The sequence below is a fragment of the Muntiacus reevesi genome, chromosome 7, assembly GCF_963930625.1.
Source record: "Muntiacus reevesi chromosome 7, mMunRee1.1, whole genome shotgun sequence".
Classification (NCBI taxonomy): domain Eukaryota; kingdom Metazoa; phylum Chordata; class Mammalia; order Artiodactyla; family Cervidae; genus Muntiacus; species Muntiacus reevesi.
Window position 1 is genome coordinate 21,364,243 of NC_089255.1, and position 11,752 is coordinate 21,375,994.

An 11,752-nucleotide genomic window follows, 5' to 3' on the forward strand; every position below is an offset into this window, starting at 1 on the left:
AGCTTATCTGTTTTTCTCTCATTCTCCCTGGATTTGCTCGAATTTGTCACCTAGGTCTAACCAGCCTTCGATCCCCGCACCACTCACGACCCCGTTCGGTCGTTCTCTCCTCTCCACACCTGTCTTCCACCACCTCTCTATAAAAGCTTCCTCGCTTTCCTGGGCTCTTCCGCGTCCGCGTCTCTGAACCTCTCTCTGTGTCTGCCTTTCTTCCCTCCCTCTGTCTCATGACAGTACTTCTGCATCACTCCCTGCTGATCTCTCCCACAGTGCCCACACGAGGAACAAAGTCACGGTGTTTGCGCAGAGCAAGCCTCGCGTCCCCCGGTCTCGCATCGCGACATTCCACCGTGCCCCTCCGCGCATTCCAACTGCGGACAAAGAGTTCCCCTCCCCTCCCCCACTTTTTCCTGTCCTAATTCTTAAGTGATAGAGGAGCAACTGTCTAAACTGCCCCCGCCCTCCTTTCGCCTCCAGTCGGCGGATCTCCAGCTCCGGGACACTTAGCACCAGCACCCGCCCCCCACCCTCGCCGGTGCACTGGATTCCTGCGCCGACACCCCTGCTCCTCTCGCGCTCGGCGCTCCGCCCTCCAGGAAAGTAGATCCGGCCAGGCAGACAAAAGTTTGGGAGAGAAGTTGAGTCGGTGCTGAGTGTGAGCGAGGGGGGCGGGGGCCGGGGAGAGTGGGGGCTGCCGGGCGAGTCTACGCGTGAACAGATAGACCTGCGGACGGGACAGCTGCGGCCGTAGGCCCTTCTAGCCCCGCTTAACCCCTGATGCGCGGGGGGACGAAACCCCTCTCGCTGGGGGATGCTGCGGGATTCTTGGCGCCGGGCATCCGGACCGCCCGCTAAACCCCTGTGCCTATCCTGTGCCCCTCGGGAACCGGAGTCCGGCCGCAGGGAAAGAGAAGCGGCCGCCGAGACGCTGCAGGGTGCCGGGCGGGGAGGGGGCTGGACGCCCCAGACCCGAGGGCATGGAGCGTTTAGGGGAGAAAGCCAGTCGCCTGCTGGAGAAGTTAAGACTCTCGGACTCCGGCAGCGCGAAGTTCGGCCGCAGAAAGGGTGAATCTAGCCGGTCTGGGTCTGATGGGACCCCCGGGCCGGGCAAGGGGCGCCTGAGTGGACTGGGGGGACCAAGGAAATCAGGGCCCCGTGGAGCTGCTGGGGGACCTGGGGATGAGCCGTTGGAGCCAGCCCGGGAGCAAGGCCCCTTGGACGCTGAGCGGAACCCGCGCGGCTCCTTTGAGGTGCCGCGCTACGAAGGCTCCTTTCCCGGGGGACCGCCTCCCTCCCGGGCCTTGCCTCTACCTCAGTCGTTGCCCCCCGACTTTCGGCTGGAGACCACGGCCCCAGCCCTAAGCCCCCGCTCCAGTTTCGCCAGCAGCTCAGCCAGCGACGCGAGCAAGCCGTCCAGTCCCCGGGGCAGTCTGCTGCTGGACGGGGCGGGGGCTGGTGGAGCCGGAGGTAGCCGACCCTGCAGCAACCGTACCAGCGGCATCAGCATGGGCTACGACCAGCGCCACGGCAGCCCCCTGCCTGCCGGGCCATGCCTGTTTGGCCCCTCCCTGGCCGGGGTTCCGGCGGGCTATTCCTCTGGCGGGGTGCCGTCCGCCTACCCCGAGCTCCATGCTGCCCTGGACCGACTGTGCGCTCATCGGCCCGCGGGGTTCGGCTGCCAGGAGAGTCGCCACTCGTATCCCCCGGCCCTGGGCAGCCCGGGAGCTCTAGCCGGGGCCGGAGTGGGAGCGACGGGGCCCTTGGAGAGAAGAGGGGCGCAACCCGGACGACACTCGGTGACTGGCTACGGGGACTGCGCCGCGGGCGCCCGATACCAGGATGAACTAACAGCGTTGCTGCGCCTGACGGTGGGCACAGGTGGGCGAGAGGCCGGCGTCCGCGGAGAATCCGCGGGGATTGAGACGTCGGGTCTCGAGGAGCCGCCGGGTGCGTTTGTTCCAGAGGCCGCCCGGGCCCGGATACGGGAGCCAGAGTCCAGAGAGGACTACTTTGGTGAGTGAGAGAAGTGGTTAGGGTCGGGAAAGCACCGGTCGCCTCATTCGGCTGCCCGTTTCCCCGACGGCTGACGCTGGGAAGTCGGAGGCAGAGACGCGGGGCTAGGAAAGAAGCAAGAGGAATTTCTCATACCCAGTGGGTTCCAGATGGACCACGGGCATCTTATTCCTGTTAAATTCACCGCTTCCCCCTCCCCACCTCCGCCCCGATGATCTCGTGAATCCCAGTTCCTCAGGCTTTAGAGCCTGGGTATTTTCGCGGTAGGAGGCCCTGTGGGGGGTGGGGGGCAAATGAGGCGGTGAGCGCATACCCCCTCGACGGCCGTGCCCCTGCGGGCTCCTGCGCGCCGCGCCCCCACCCGGGCCCAGGCTCCGCCCGCAGGAATTCGGGGAATGCGCGGGCGGGCAGCGTGCGTGCCGGCTCCTGCCCGGGCGCTCCAGGTGCCCGCGGGCGGGGCCGGCCGCGCTGCGCTGGGCGGAGGTGGGGTGCAGGGGGTGGGGGAGCTGCTTCCTAACACGCGCGGAGCTCTGGCCGCTGTCGGGGAAATGGAGCCTGGGGGGGAGGAAGAAAGCGCTGGACGGAAAGCAGGGACCCTGCTGCTGGCTGGCCCCAGTCCTGCTGGCTGCGTGCGTGCCTGGGCATTTAAGTCCAGACCCAGTGGAGTCAGCTTCTATTTTTCCCATCCTCCGGAAGTCAGGGCAGAAGCCTTGGCCACCGGGACGGCATCACCCCTGGATGGCCCTGGATGGATGACGACCGTGTGTAACTGCCAGAAATAACCTGGCCATCAGTTTTGGTCATAACCTGCTCAGAATCCTTACTTTTCTGTTGCTAAAGAAACCTGGTCTCTGCCTGTCTTCCGACGCAGTTAACTTCAAGAAATATTAACTATTGTACGTCTCAGCTACGGGAGGGTATTGCGGTCTTGAATGATCTTTTAGCCAAGACCCACAGACACCACTTTGCTATATTAAAAAATGCTGATCTGGTTGCGATAGAAAGTACAGAAAGAAGCGGAGGGCTCACACCTAGGTCTGTGACCCTTTCAGTGTTCCCAACGTCTTCTCACCTTTCTCACCATCCATGTTCCTGCGGTAGACCCCAAGCTCTAGAACTCTGGCTGGAAATGTAAATAGGGAGAGGAACTCAGCCAGGGAAGGAAGACTGGGAGGAGGTTCAGAAGCAGCAGGGGCTAAGGGCTGAAAGGGCCCTGCGTAGTTCAACTCTAATCATTCCCTATTTGCCTCCACCTGAGAAAGCCCAGAGCAGATAACCCTTTAGCCAAGGGAGCCTAGGTGACAGGATCCTTTTAGCAGTTTCCTTTTGAGGCCAGGAGACCCGCTGATGGGTGGATAGAAGTCTTCTCAGCTAAGCCATCAGAACCAAAAGGAGGAAAGTTGCTGGGAGAGAGTGCTGGAGAAATGGCAGGAAGAACTTAGACGTGGATGTGCTAGGTTAGAGGTGGTGAGGCGGACGTCCCTGAGCACTTGGCTGTCATCTTCCCATAATGTCCAAGGCTTCCCCCAAAAGTGGCTCTAACAGGGCCCCCTGGCACTGGGGCAGAGAGCTCCCCTCCCTGCGGAGGGTGGGTGGGGAGGGGCCTCTCTCCCTAGGGGTCAGATTGCCTCCTCTTGAGAGAACCCCCAACCTAACTCTACCCTCCCACTCCTGCGCCTAGTAGGGGCCCTCTTCCTTGGCTCCAGCCTTGCCCAGCTGCCAGAGGGTGGGTGGGAGCAGGGCAGGCCTGGGCCCATCAGTTGCTGCAGCTGCTGCACGGGCTCCCAAGCCCCTGGGCAAAGACTGGGATGGGCCCCAACAGGCAAGGAGTGTGGCAGTGTGCCGAGGGGGAGAGGTGGGGCGGGGTGAGGGGTGAGGCGGGCCGGTTGGGATCTGCTCCCCAAAGACAAGCCCTGGCCCTCACTCATGGGCCTGGAATTGGGGAGTGGAAGGAGGGAAGAACACACCCAGGAAAGGCGGGTGCCAGAGCCTGGTGTTATGTATCTTAGGGGAGATGTTGGGGAAGAGCTGTTCGGCTTTGCTTCTTCTATTATAGAAGATGACAGGGAGGCATCAGGGGTTCTGCCACCCTTCCCCCCTCTTCCTCTGCAACCCTCAGTCCTTGGAACACACCCTGCATTCTCAGCAGCCACCTAGCCAGAGGAGTCACACTCACGTGGTCCTGTCTGCACAGGGCCCTCTGCTGAGCCACATCCTCCTCACCATCTTTGGAGGCTTAGAGGTATGGAGCAGAGCTCTTTCTGTAACTGAACAGCAGTTCATTTTGCAGATGGGGAAACAGGTCCTGGAGACGCTTTTTGGGCCTGACCTCCTTTCGCTAGGACATTTTTTCCCAGGCTGCTGCTGGGCCCTTATGAACTTGCATCTCTGTCCACACAGTGCCCCAGGGATCAGACCGTGCCTGTTTAGTCTTTTCTCCCCAACAGAAACCAGCATCTGAAAGCTGGGGACCTTTGACTTTCTCCAGTTTTCCACAGTGTTGGGCACAGTGTTTCTGCTTGGCGCTACATGGATGTTCAGATAATGTCTGTTGATTAATCAGTCAACAAGAGTAAGTCTGTCCAGCCAAGCCCTGGCTGCATCCCCTTTACTCGTTCTTCCCAGAATGGAGCCCATCAAACGGAGCTTGTGGCTGGTGGTCTTCTGCCATCAGGAAAGATGGCGACTGCCTGGGTTTGAGCTGGGGGAGTGGGATGTGATGCTGACAAGCTGTTCTCTCCTCTCAGGCACGTGTATCAAGTGCAACAAAGGCATCTACGGGCAGAGCAACGCCTGTCAGGCTTTGGACAGCCTCTATCACACCCAGTGCTTTGTCTGCTGCTCCTGTGGTGAGTGCAGCCCCCAGACAGACCTTCTGGACGAGGCCCGAGGCCTCAAGCACGGACACACGCATGAGTGCCCAGGGAAAGCAGAATTGTGCCTCTCCATTTGCCGTCTCTCCTGCTTCCCCTGGTCTCTGCGCTACCTGGCTCTCCCGCCGCACGCCGGGTCAGCTTTCTAGCCAGAGTCAGCCCTCCCTCTCTTCGGCCTGTTTCCTTTGCTCTGTTCCTCCTTTCTTCTGCCTTCCTGCTTGCCCAGGCTGGACTCCCTCCCAGCCCTCTGGCCTCTCCTTGGTGGGGCTTGGTCTTGGGCAGCCGAGTTGCCTGGGGCGACAGTGAAAGACTGGAATGTGGGAAGGGTGGGGTGGGCTGGGGGAGTGGGGAGCTGTGGGGGGCGGAGGGGGGGTTTTCTCTTGGCTGGTCAGAGTTCAGCCACCTCGCTGGAGTGCAGGCCACCGGGCCATGCCAAGCTGATGACATCACGCTCCAGGAATGCCCGCTGCTGTTAGCTCAGGAGGCCCGCCTGGAGGGGGGTGCTCCCAGTGGCTTCAGCTCCCCAGCCCTTCCCTCACCTCCCTCATTACCACCCCCCAACCCCCGCCCTTACCCACTCTGATTCCTTTGCTGAACCTTTTAATCTCCTATCTCTGCCTGTCTGACTCCAGCACTCAGCTTTTCTTTCTGCGCCACTCCCAGCCTCTGCCTGGCTCCCTTTAGGTTCATCTGTCTGTTTGTCCTTCTGTTTATAGAGCCTCTTCTGGGAATGTTTGTTTCCCTCCTTCTACTCCCTTGTGTCTCACAAGTTTCTAAATCAACTTTTCTGAACCACTGGGGAGAGCTGGAAGTGGAGATTTTGATGAGAGGAGGGCAGATATGGGCAACTTGCCCATTCTCCGCCCTCGTCTCATTGCTCCTGATCCTTGATAACTTAGACACCCTGGGGCAGTTCCTGGGTGTAGGTTTCGTGGGGAGTCGTCCTGCTTCGTCTGCTTGCAGAAGATCCTGGGCTGCTTCTGACCCCAGAGACTCTGGGTCCCTCTAAAATTGGGGAAACAGAACAGTCTAGTGTGGCAGGAAAGGGGACCAACTTTGCTCCCAAACAAATCACTTTGTCCCCAGTGGTGGTTCCAGTATGTCCTGGCCTCCATGGAGCTTATCCCAGGGAGCAGAGAGGGCTCAGAGGAGAGCTGTGTGGAGGCTCCTGGGTTGAAAGGTCCCAGAGGGCAGAGTCCATGACATTGTGATTGCGTTTGAACACATTGTGTGGCATCTTGCTCAGAGCCCCTGAACCTTGTCCCCGACCTGTGGTGGGCTTCGCTTTCCCAGGTGGCTCCCCGAGCAAGCCCAGACACTGGAGAAGGCACTCGTGTAAAGCAGGGGCATAGAAAACTGGTGAGGAGGCGGGAGCTGGAGAAGCAGTGAGCAGAGGAGAGGGGAATTGGCAGGAATGAGACCAAAGCAAATGGGAATTGCATCAGATGGAGTATTTGTGTGGGGAAGTGGGGCAGACAGCAGTTAGGAGGACAAGCACTAAAGTCCAGGTTTAAGTGAATCATGAAACATCAGAGAGCAGTGACCCCGCCATGGGGATGCCCAGTGCCTGGACCCCGGAGAGACTGCAGCGTCTTCTCTGCTGCTTCCAGGGCGAACTTTGCGCTGCAAGGCTTTCTACAGCGTCAATGGCTCTGTGTACTGTGAGGAAGACTATCTGGTGAGTGAGAGGTCTCCTGGGTCTGGAATTGGTTCCCACGCCTGCTGGGGTTCCACTCCTCAGGTTGTTCTCAGCCTGTAATGTCCTCCCTTGGTCTGCTCTTCCCAGTTTTCAGGGTTTCAGGAGGCAGCTGAGAAATGCTGTGTCTGTGGTCACTTGATTTTGGAGAAGGTAAGCAAAGTGTCTTCAGCTGGGTTGCTGGGCTGAGGGGCGGAATCAGGAACTAAATGGATCCTGAGAAAAAGCGGGGGGAGAAACACATCTGCAATCACTTGCATCCCGTTCTTTGCCCAAACAACTGTTTATAGTGGCTTCTCTTTGCTTGTGGGGTCAAGTCTGGACTACTCAGCCTGCCATCTAGCCCCTCCCTAACTCTGCAGGCACAGCCCTGCCCTCCGCCTGAGCCTGGAGTGTGGGGTCCTGAGTCTTCATCCCCTTTCTGCTCCTGGCTGAGATCAACTGAAGCTCAGTTTTCTTTTCTGTAAGGAGGAGTTGGTTTGGCTTGGTGGTTCCGCACCCTGGCAGCCTAGTAGATCACCTGGGAAGAAGAGAAGGAAATACCAGGGCTGGGTCATCACCAGAGACTGTGGTGAATCCCTCTGGGTGGGACCCAGGCACGGATGGGCTTAAAAACCTCCCTGTGTGATCCTGATATGCAGCCAAGGCTGAGAAACACTGGTCTGGATGCTCCCTAAGACGTTTTTCAGGGTTTCTGCATCCATCTTTAAGACTGCTTGGTCCTGCTGGATTACCCAGCGGAGGGAGGAGAGCAGGGATTCGGATGAGGTTAGGGGGAGCAGCAGTCATCAGTAGCTGAAGAGCCGAGACTGATTCTCTGCCCACCCCATGAACCAGATCCTCCAGGCAATGGGAAAGTCCTACCACCCCGGCTGCTTTCGATGCATCGTTTGCAACAAATGCCTGGACGGCATCCCCTTTACCGTGGACTTCTCCAACCAGGTGTACTGTGTCACCGACTACCACAAGTGAGTCCGCCCCACGGGGTGTGGTGTGGAGCCGGCTCAGGGAGCCCCCCGCTCGGCTCATGTCTGTCCTCTCCCTTACAGAAGCTACGCTCCTAAGTGCGCAGCCTGTGGCCAGCCCATCCTCCCCTCAGAGGTCAGTGTGTCTGGGTTCTCCTGCAGGGCAGCCAGGCTGCCGCCTCTGGGGAGGGACGGGGAACAGGCTGCCTGGCCTCCCATGGGAGGCGGTGGTGCTGAGGAATGCACTCCTCGAAGATTCCCGTGTGACTCTGCTCTCTGGGTCATCACCCTGACCCCAACATCCGGGCCTGGACTTGTCCAACAGCCTCGCTGGGCCCAGGCTTCATCTCTTTTCTCCCAGTCCAGAGAAGGAGACTTTCTCTGAAGCCAAGGTCACCAGCTCCCAGATGTAGGGGCCGGGAAAAGGTGGGAAGAATTCTCAGGGCTGCTAGGAAGGGGTCAGACATGATTTACACCGTGTGTGCCTCGGGAAAGATGCCAAAAGCCTGTGAGGACCCAGACCCTGCAGAATCTCCTCGTCCCCAGCTTAGCTTACTTACACTGCATCCCCCTTTCCTCTCTGTAAGGCCTGAGCCCCCAGACAGAAGGGAGGCTCCAAGAGGGGACATTGCCCTTCTGGAGGTGGCGCCAAGAACAGGGTGAGGGAAAGTTCCCAGAGGGTTTGCAAAGGCCATCTCAAAGCTACTGAAGGATGATGTCCATGGTGGTCCAGTGGTTAAGAATCTGAGCTTCCACTGCAAGGGGCTCAGGTGCAATAGATCCCTGGTCGGAGAAGTTCGATGTGCCCAGCAGTGCAGCCAAAAAAGAAAAACGCTACAACTGGAGGCAGAGAGGATCTGGAGGCCTCTGTGTGATCTTTTGTTTGGAGGGGGCCAGGTGGGGAGGGTGAAGAAGCTGGGATTGTCAAGCTGCTTTCATGCCCACGGGGGTGTGCATTCTTTCAGGGCTGTGAGGACATCGTGAGGGTGATATCCATGGACCGAGATTATCACTTTGAATGCTACCACTGCGAGGTCAGTGTTGGGGGCCGGGGCACCCAGGGCTGGAATGGGGCTGGGGGAGTGAAGTCTGAAAACTGCCGTTGTCTGTAGGAGAGGTATCGGCCATGGGAAACCGGGAAGGTGTTCTGACCCATCTCCAGTCCCTTTCTCACCCTTCAGCCACTCTCTCTGGGCCTAGTTCTTTAGTCCTTTGTAAATCACGCGTCACTAGAATCAAGACTGTTAAAACTAGGTACTCCTGGTAACAGCTGGAAATGGGATCCTGTCTCATTATTTCTGCTGTAGCAGCGACACCTGGTGTCCAGCTGAGGTATTGCCCCAGGTTTCTCTGGGTGCTCATCCCCTCCAACCCCACCTGCTTTCTTCCAGTCACTGGGAGTTGAGTGCTGCACAAGGCAGACTCCCCAGATGTCCAGGGTGCCTGGGCTGAGCTGAACTAGTGTCTTTCTTTCCTAGGACTGCCGGATGCAGCTGAGTGATGAGGAAGGCTGCTGCTGCTTCCCTCTAGATGGGCACTTGCTCTGCCACGGCTGTCACATGCAGAGGCTCAGTGCCCGGCAGCCCCCTGCCAATTATATCTGAGATGTTGTCACTGCTGCTGCCAACACCACCACTGACAAATTCCTCTGGCCAGTGGGCCCCTCTGAGGTTGTCCAAGGCAAGAAAGGCACTGCAGGCCTGGCAGGAGAGCCCCCTAGGGAGGGCCCCAACCGCCAGAGACCCAAAGATCAAGACATTCCAAATGGGGGAGTTCCCTGGTGGTCCAGTGGCTAAGACTCGCAGGGGGCCTGGGTTCGAGCCCTGGCCAGGGAACTAGATCCCACATGCCACAGCTGAAAATCCTGCGTGCTGCAACTAAAGGTCCCACGTGCCACAGTGATGATCAAAGATCACGTGTGCCCAGTTAAGACCTGGCACAGCCAAACATAATTTTTTTCTTAGGAAAAAAAGACATTCCAAATGGATGCGGAGGAGGAGCCCTCTAGTTGCCATGGTAGGGGTGACTGGCCTTCTCCCTGTGTACTGCTGTAGCATGTGACAGGCACGTACAGGTGGGTGCCAGTACTTGCTAAAGGTCTGATTCGGGTCTGTATCTCTAGTATGCACTTGTGGGCACACACACACTCTCTCCTTAGTGACTGTTACACTTGGTTCATTAGAAGTAGCTCAGCTCTCTGGACCTGCTGCCTTTCAGAGGGAACCAGGATTATCCACTGCAGCTCCCAAGCTCTGAGGTTCTGGGAGCCAGAGAGGCAAAACTCTTGGTTCTAATGTTTGGCTAGACCTCTTAAAACCAGTTCACTGAAAGTTTACTTAAAGTTCACTTCTCTTAATGACCAGGTTGCCAAAAACTGAGTTCCCTTTTGGGTATTTTTATAGCCATTTAGTTGTTCTGTTCTGTTCTTGGGTATTTCAGATTTATATCTTTTCATCTAAGAGTACTCTTGAGTTATCAGCAACAAAAATTTATCAGGTTTGCAGCACTTTGTAAATGATTGGATTGCTTCTTACCTTTGTGGATAATATCTTTTTCTGTGTTAACCTACTTTTCAAACATTAAAACAAATTTTTTAATTTTTTGACCACACCATGTGGCATGTGGGATTAGTTCCCCCACCAGGGATCAAACCCGTGCCCCCTGCATTGGAAGCTCAGAGTCTTAACCACTGGACCACCAGGGACATCCCAAACGTTTTTTTTTTTAAGTATAAAGTTTCCAGCAATAAATATAATTGGTACAAACATTTCGTGTATCATTTTTTGTGCTTCTTAATCCAATATTCTTTTCCAACTTAGATGCCTTGAAAAATACAACAACTCAGTGTGATTTTGATGCCTAGGTCTGTCTACTACATTCGTTCTATTAAAAGGCCAATCAATATATTCTCAACAAACAAGCATGTGGCCTATTCAGTTGACTAACAAAGGTTGTACAGACAACAGCAATAGAAAGTGAAAGGGTGAAGGAAGATGCTGGTTTTCTTTGCAATTTATACTTGCCTCCTGGGCCTTCATAAGCTTAGGTGACTTCCCCCAGTACTAGCAGTTTGTAAGTTAGGGGACCAGCATTCACATTCGGTGTTTTCACCTGACTCTAGAGTCTGCGTGTCTTAACTGCTGCACATGGTGTGTTGCTTTACTGGTCAAATGATGGTTGCTCTGGATTATGACAAAGTAAGGGGACACATCAGATATTTCTCAACTTCATATTAAAATGGCCCCAGTTGCATTTGTAAGGGAGTTCTTTAGAACAGCATGTGAAACTAATGACAATAGTGGTGGAATCAAGCACTCTCTCGAGAGGTTGATAAATAAGATGAAAAACCTGCTGATGGCTATGATTTCTGACCTACCCAGAACAAGAAGACAGGGCTAATAGCAACAGTACAAAGTGTTTTACCACAGGTAAAACAAATGTTTACCAGACTAAATACAAAATCCTGTACTAACTCAGGTTTCCACATTTGGTTCCTGAGGTAACAAGTTAAAACAGTCGCTGGTTGCACTTTGGCAAATTAGATAGTATTTACTTTTTTTAAAGCATAAACTTCTTGTTAGACTGATTTTTAAAACTACATGCAATCAAAATAATAATATAGTAAATTGTTTTGTTCCATAGTTTAAACATTTATACCAGTTGGCATTTGTGGAGAAACTTTTGTCATCAGTGACTGGTATTAAATATTTTTTATTAATAAGTTTTATTCTTTAGTTTGGTCCAGTATTGTTGACTGTGCAAGTTTCCTTTTTCAAATGCATTTTTTGTGGCAATATATATGATCAGCTTTCACAATTATTCAGTGAAGGCTTGCAAAGACATATCAATTTTGTAAAAATTAAAGCTTAATAAATATACATGAAAGCTATTTTATAAGTCATAAAACAGAGTGAATCTGCTCAATTCTTTTGAAATGCTGCAGATTTGATAAATATTTGAGACTCGAGGCAAATTGGTTTTAGGCAAATTAATCTGATAAACTTTGATCCTTAGTCTTTATCCTGTGCCACTTAGTTTCATATTGGAAATAACTCACATTTAGGGATGATTCTGATGACTTTGCCAGCCAACCTGGGAATTGCATAATAGAGGCCTCTGAGTGAGTGGAAGAGATTCACACCAGAGTGCCAGAAACTGAGGAAATGCACTTTGTTTTTGGTGGGATAAATGTTCTGAAATTACTT

At 54.8% G+C, this 11,752-nt stretch overlaps 1 protein-coding gene across 1 annotated transcript; it reads left to right on the top strand.

Annotated features, from left to right (window-relative positions):
* The first annotated feature begins 644 nt into the window (after positions 1 to 644).
* On the top strand, positions 645 to 10,312 carry AJUBA (ajuba LIM protein). Its single transcript, XM_065940880.1, has 8 exons — positions 645 to 2,013; positions 4,761 to 4,862; positions 6,497 to 6,564; positions 6,673 to 6,735; positions 7,420 to 7,550; positions 7,632 to 7,683; positions 8,513 to 8,581; positions 9,026 to 10,312. The coding sequence occupies exons 1-8, from the start codon at positions 978 to 980 to the stop codon at positions 9,149 to 9,151; spliced, it is 1,647 nt and encodes a 548-aa protein (XP_065796952.1). The 5' UTR covers positions 645 to 977; the 3' UTR covers positions 9,152 to 10,312.
* The last annotated feature ends 1,440 nt before the right edge of the window (positions 10,313 to 11,752 follow it).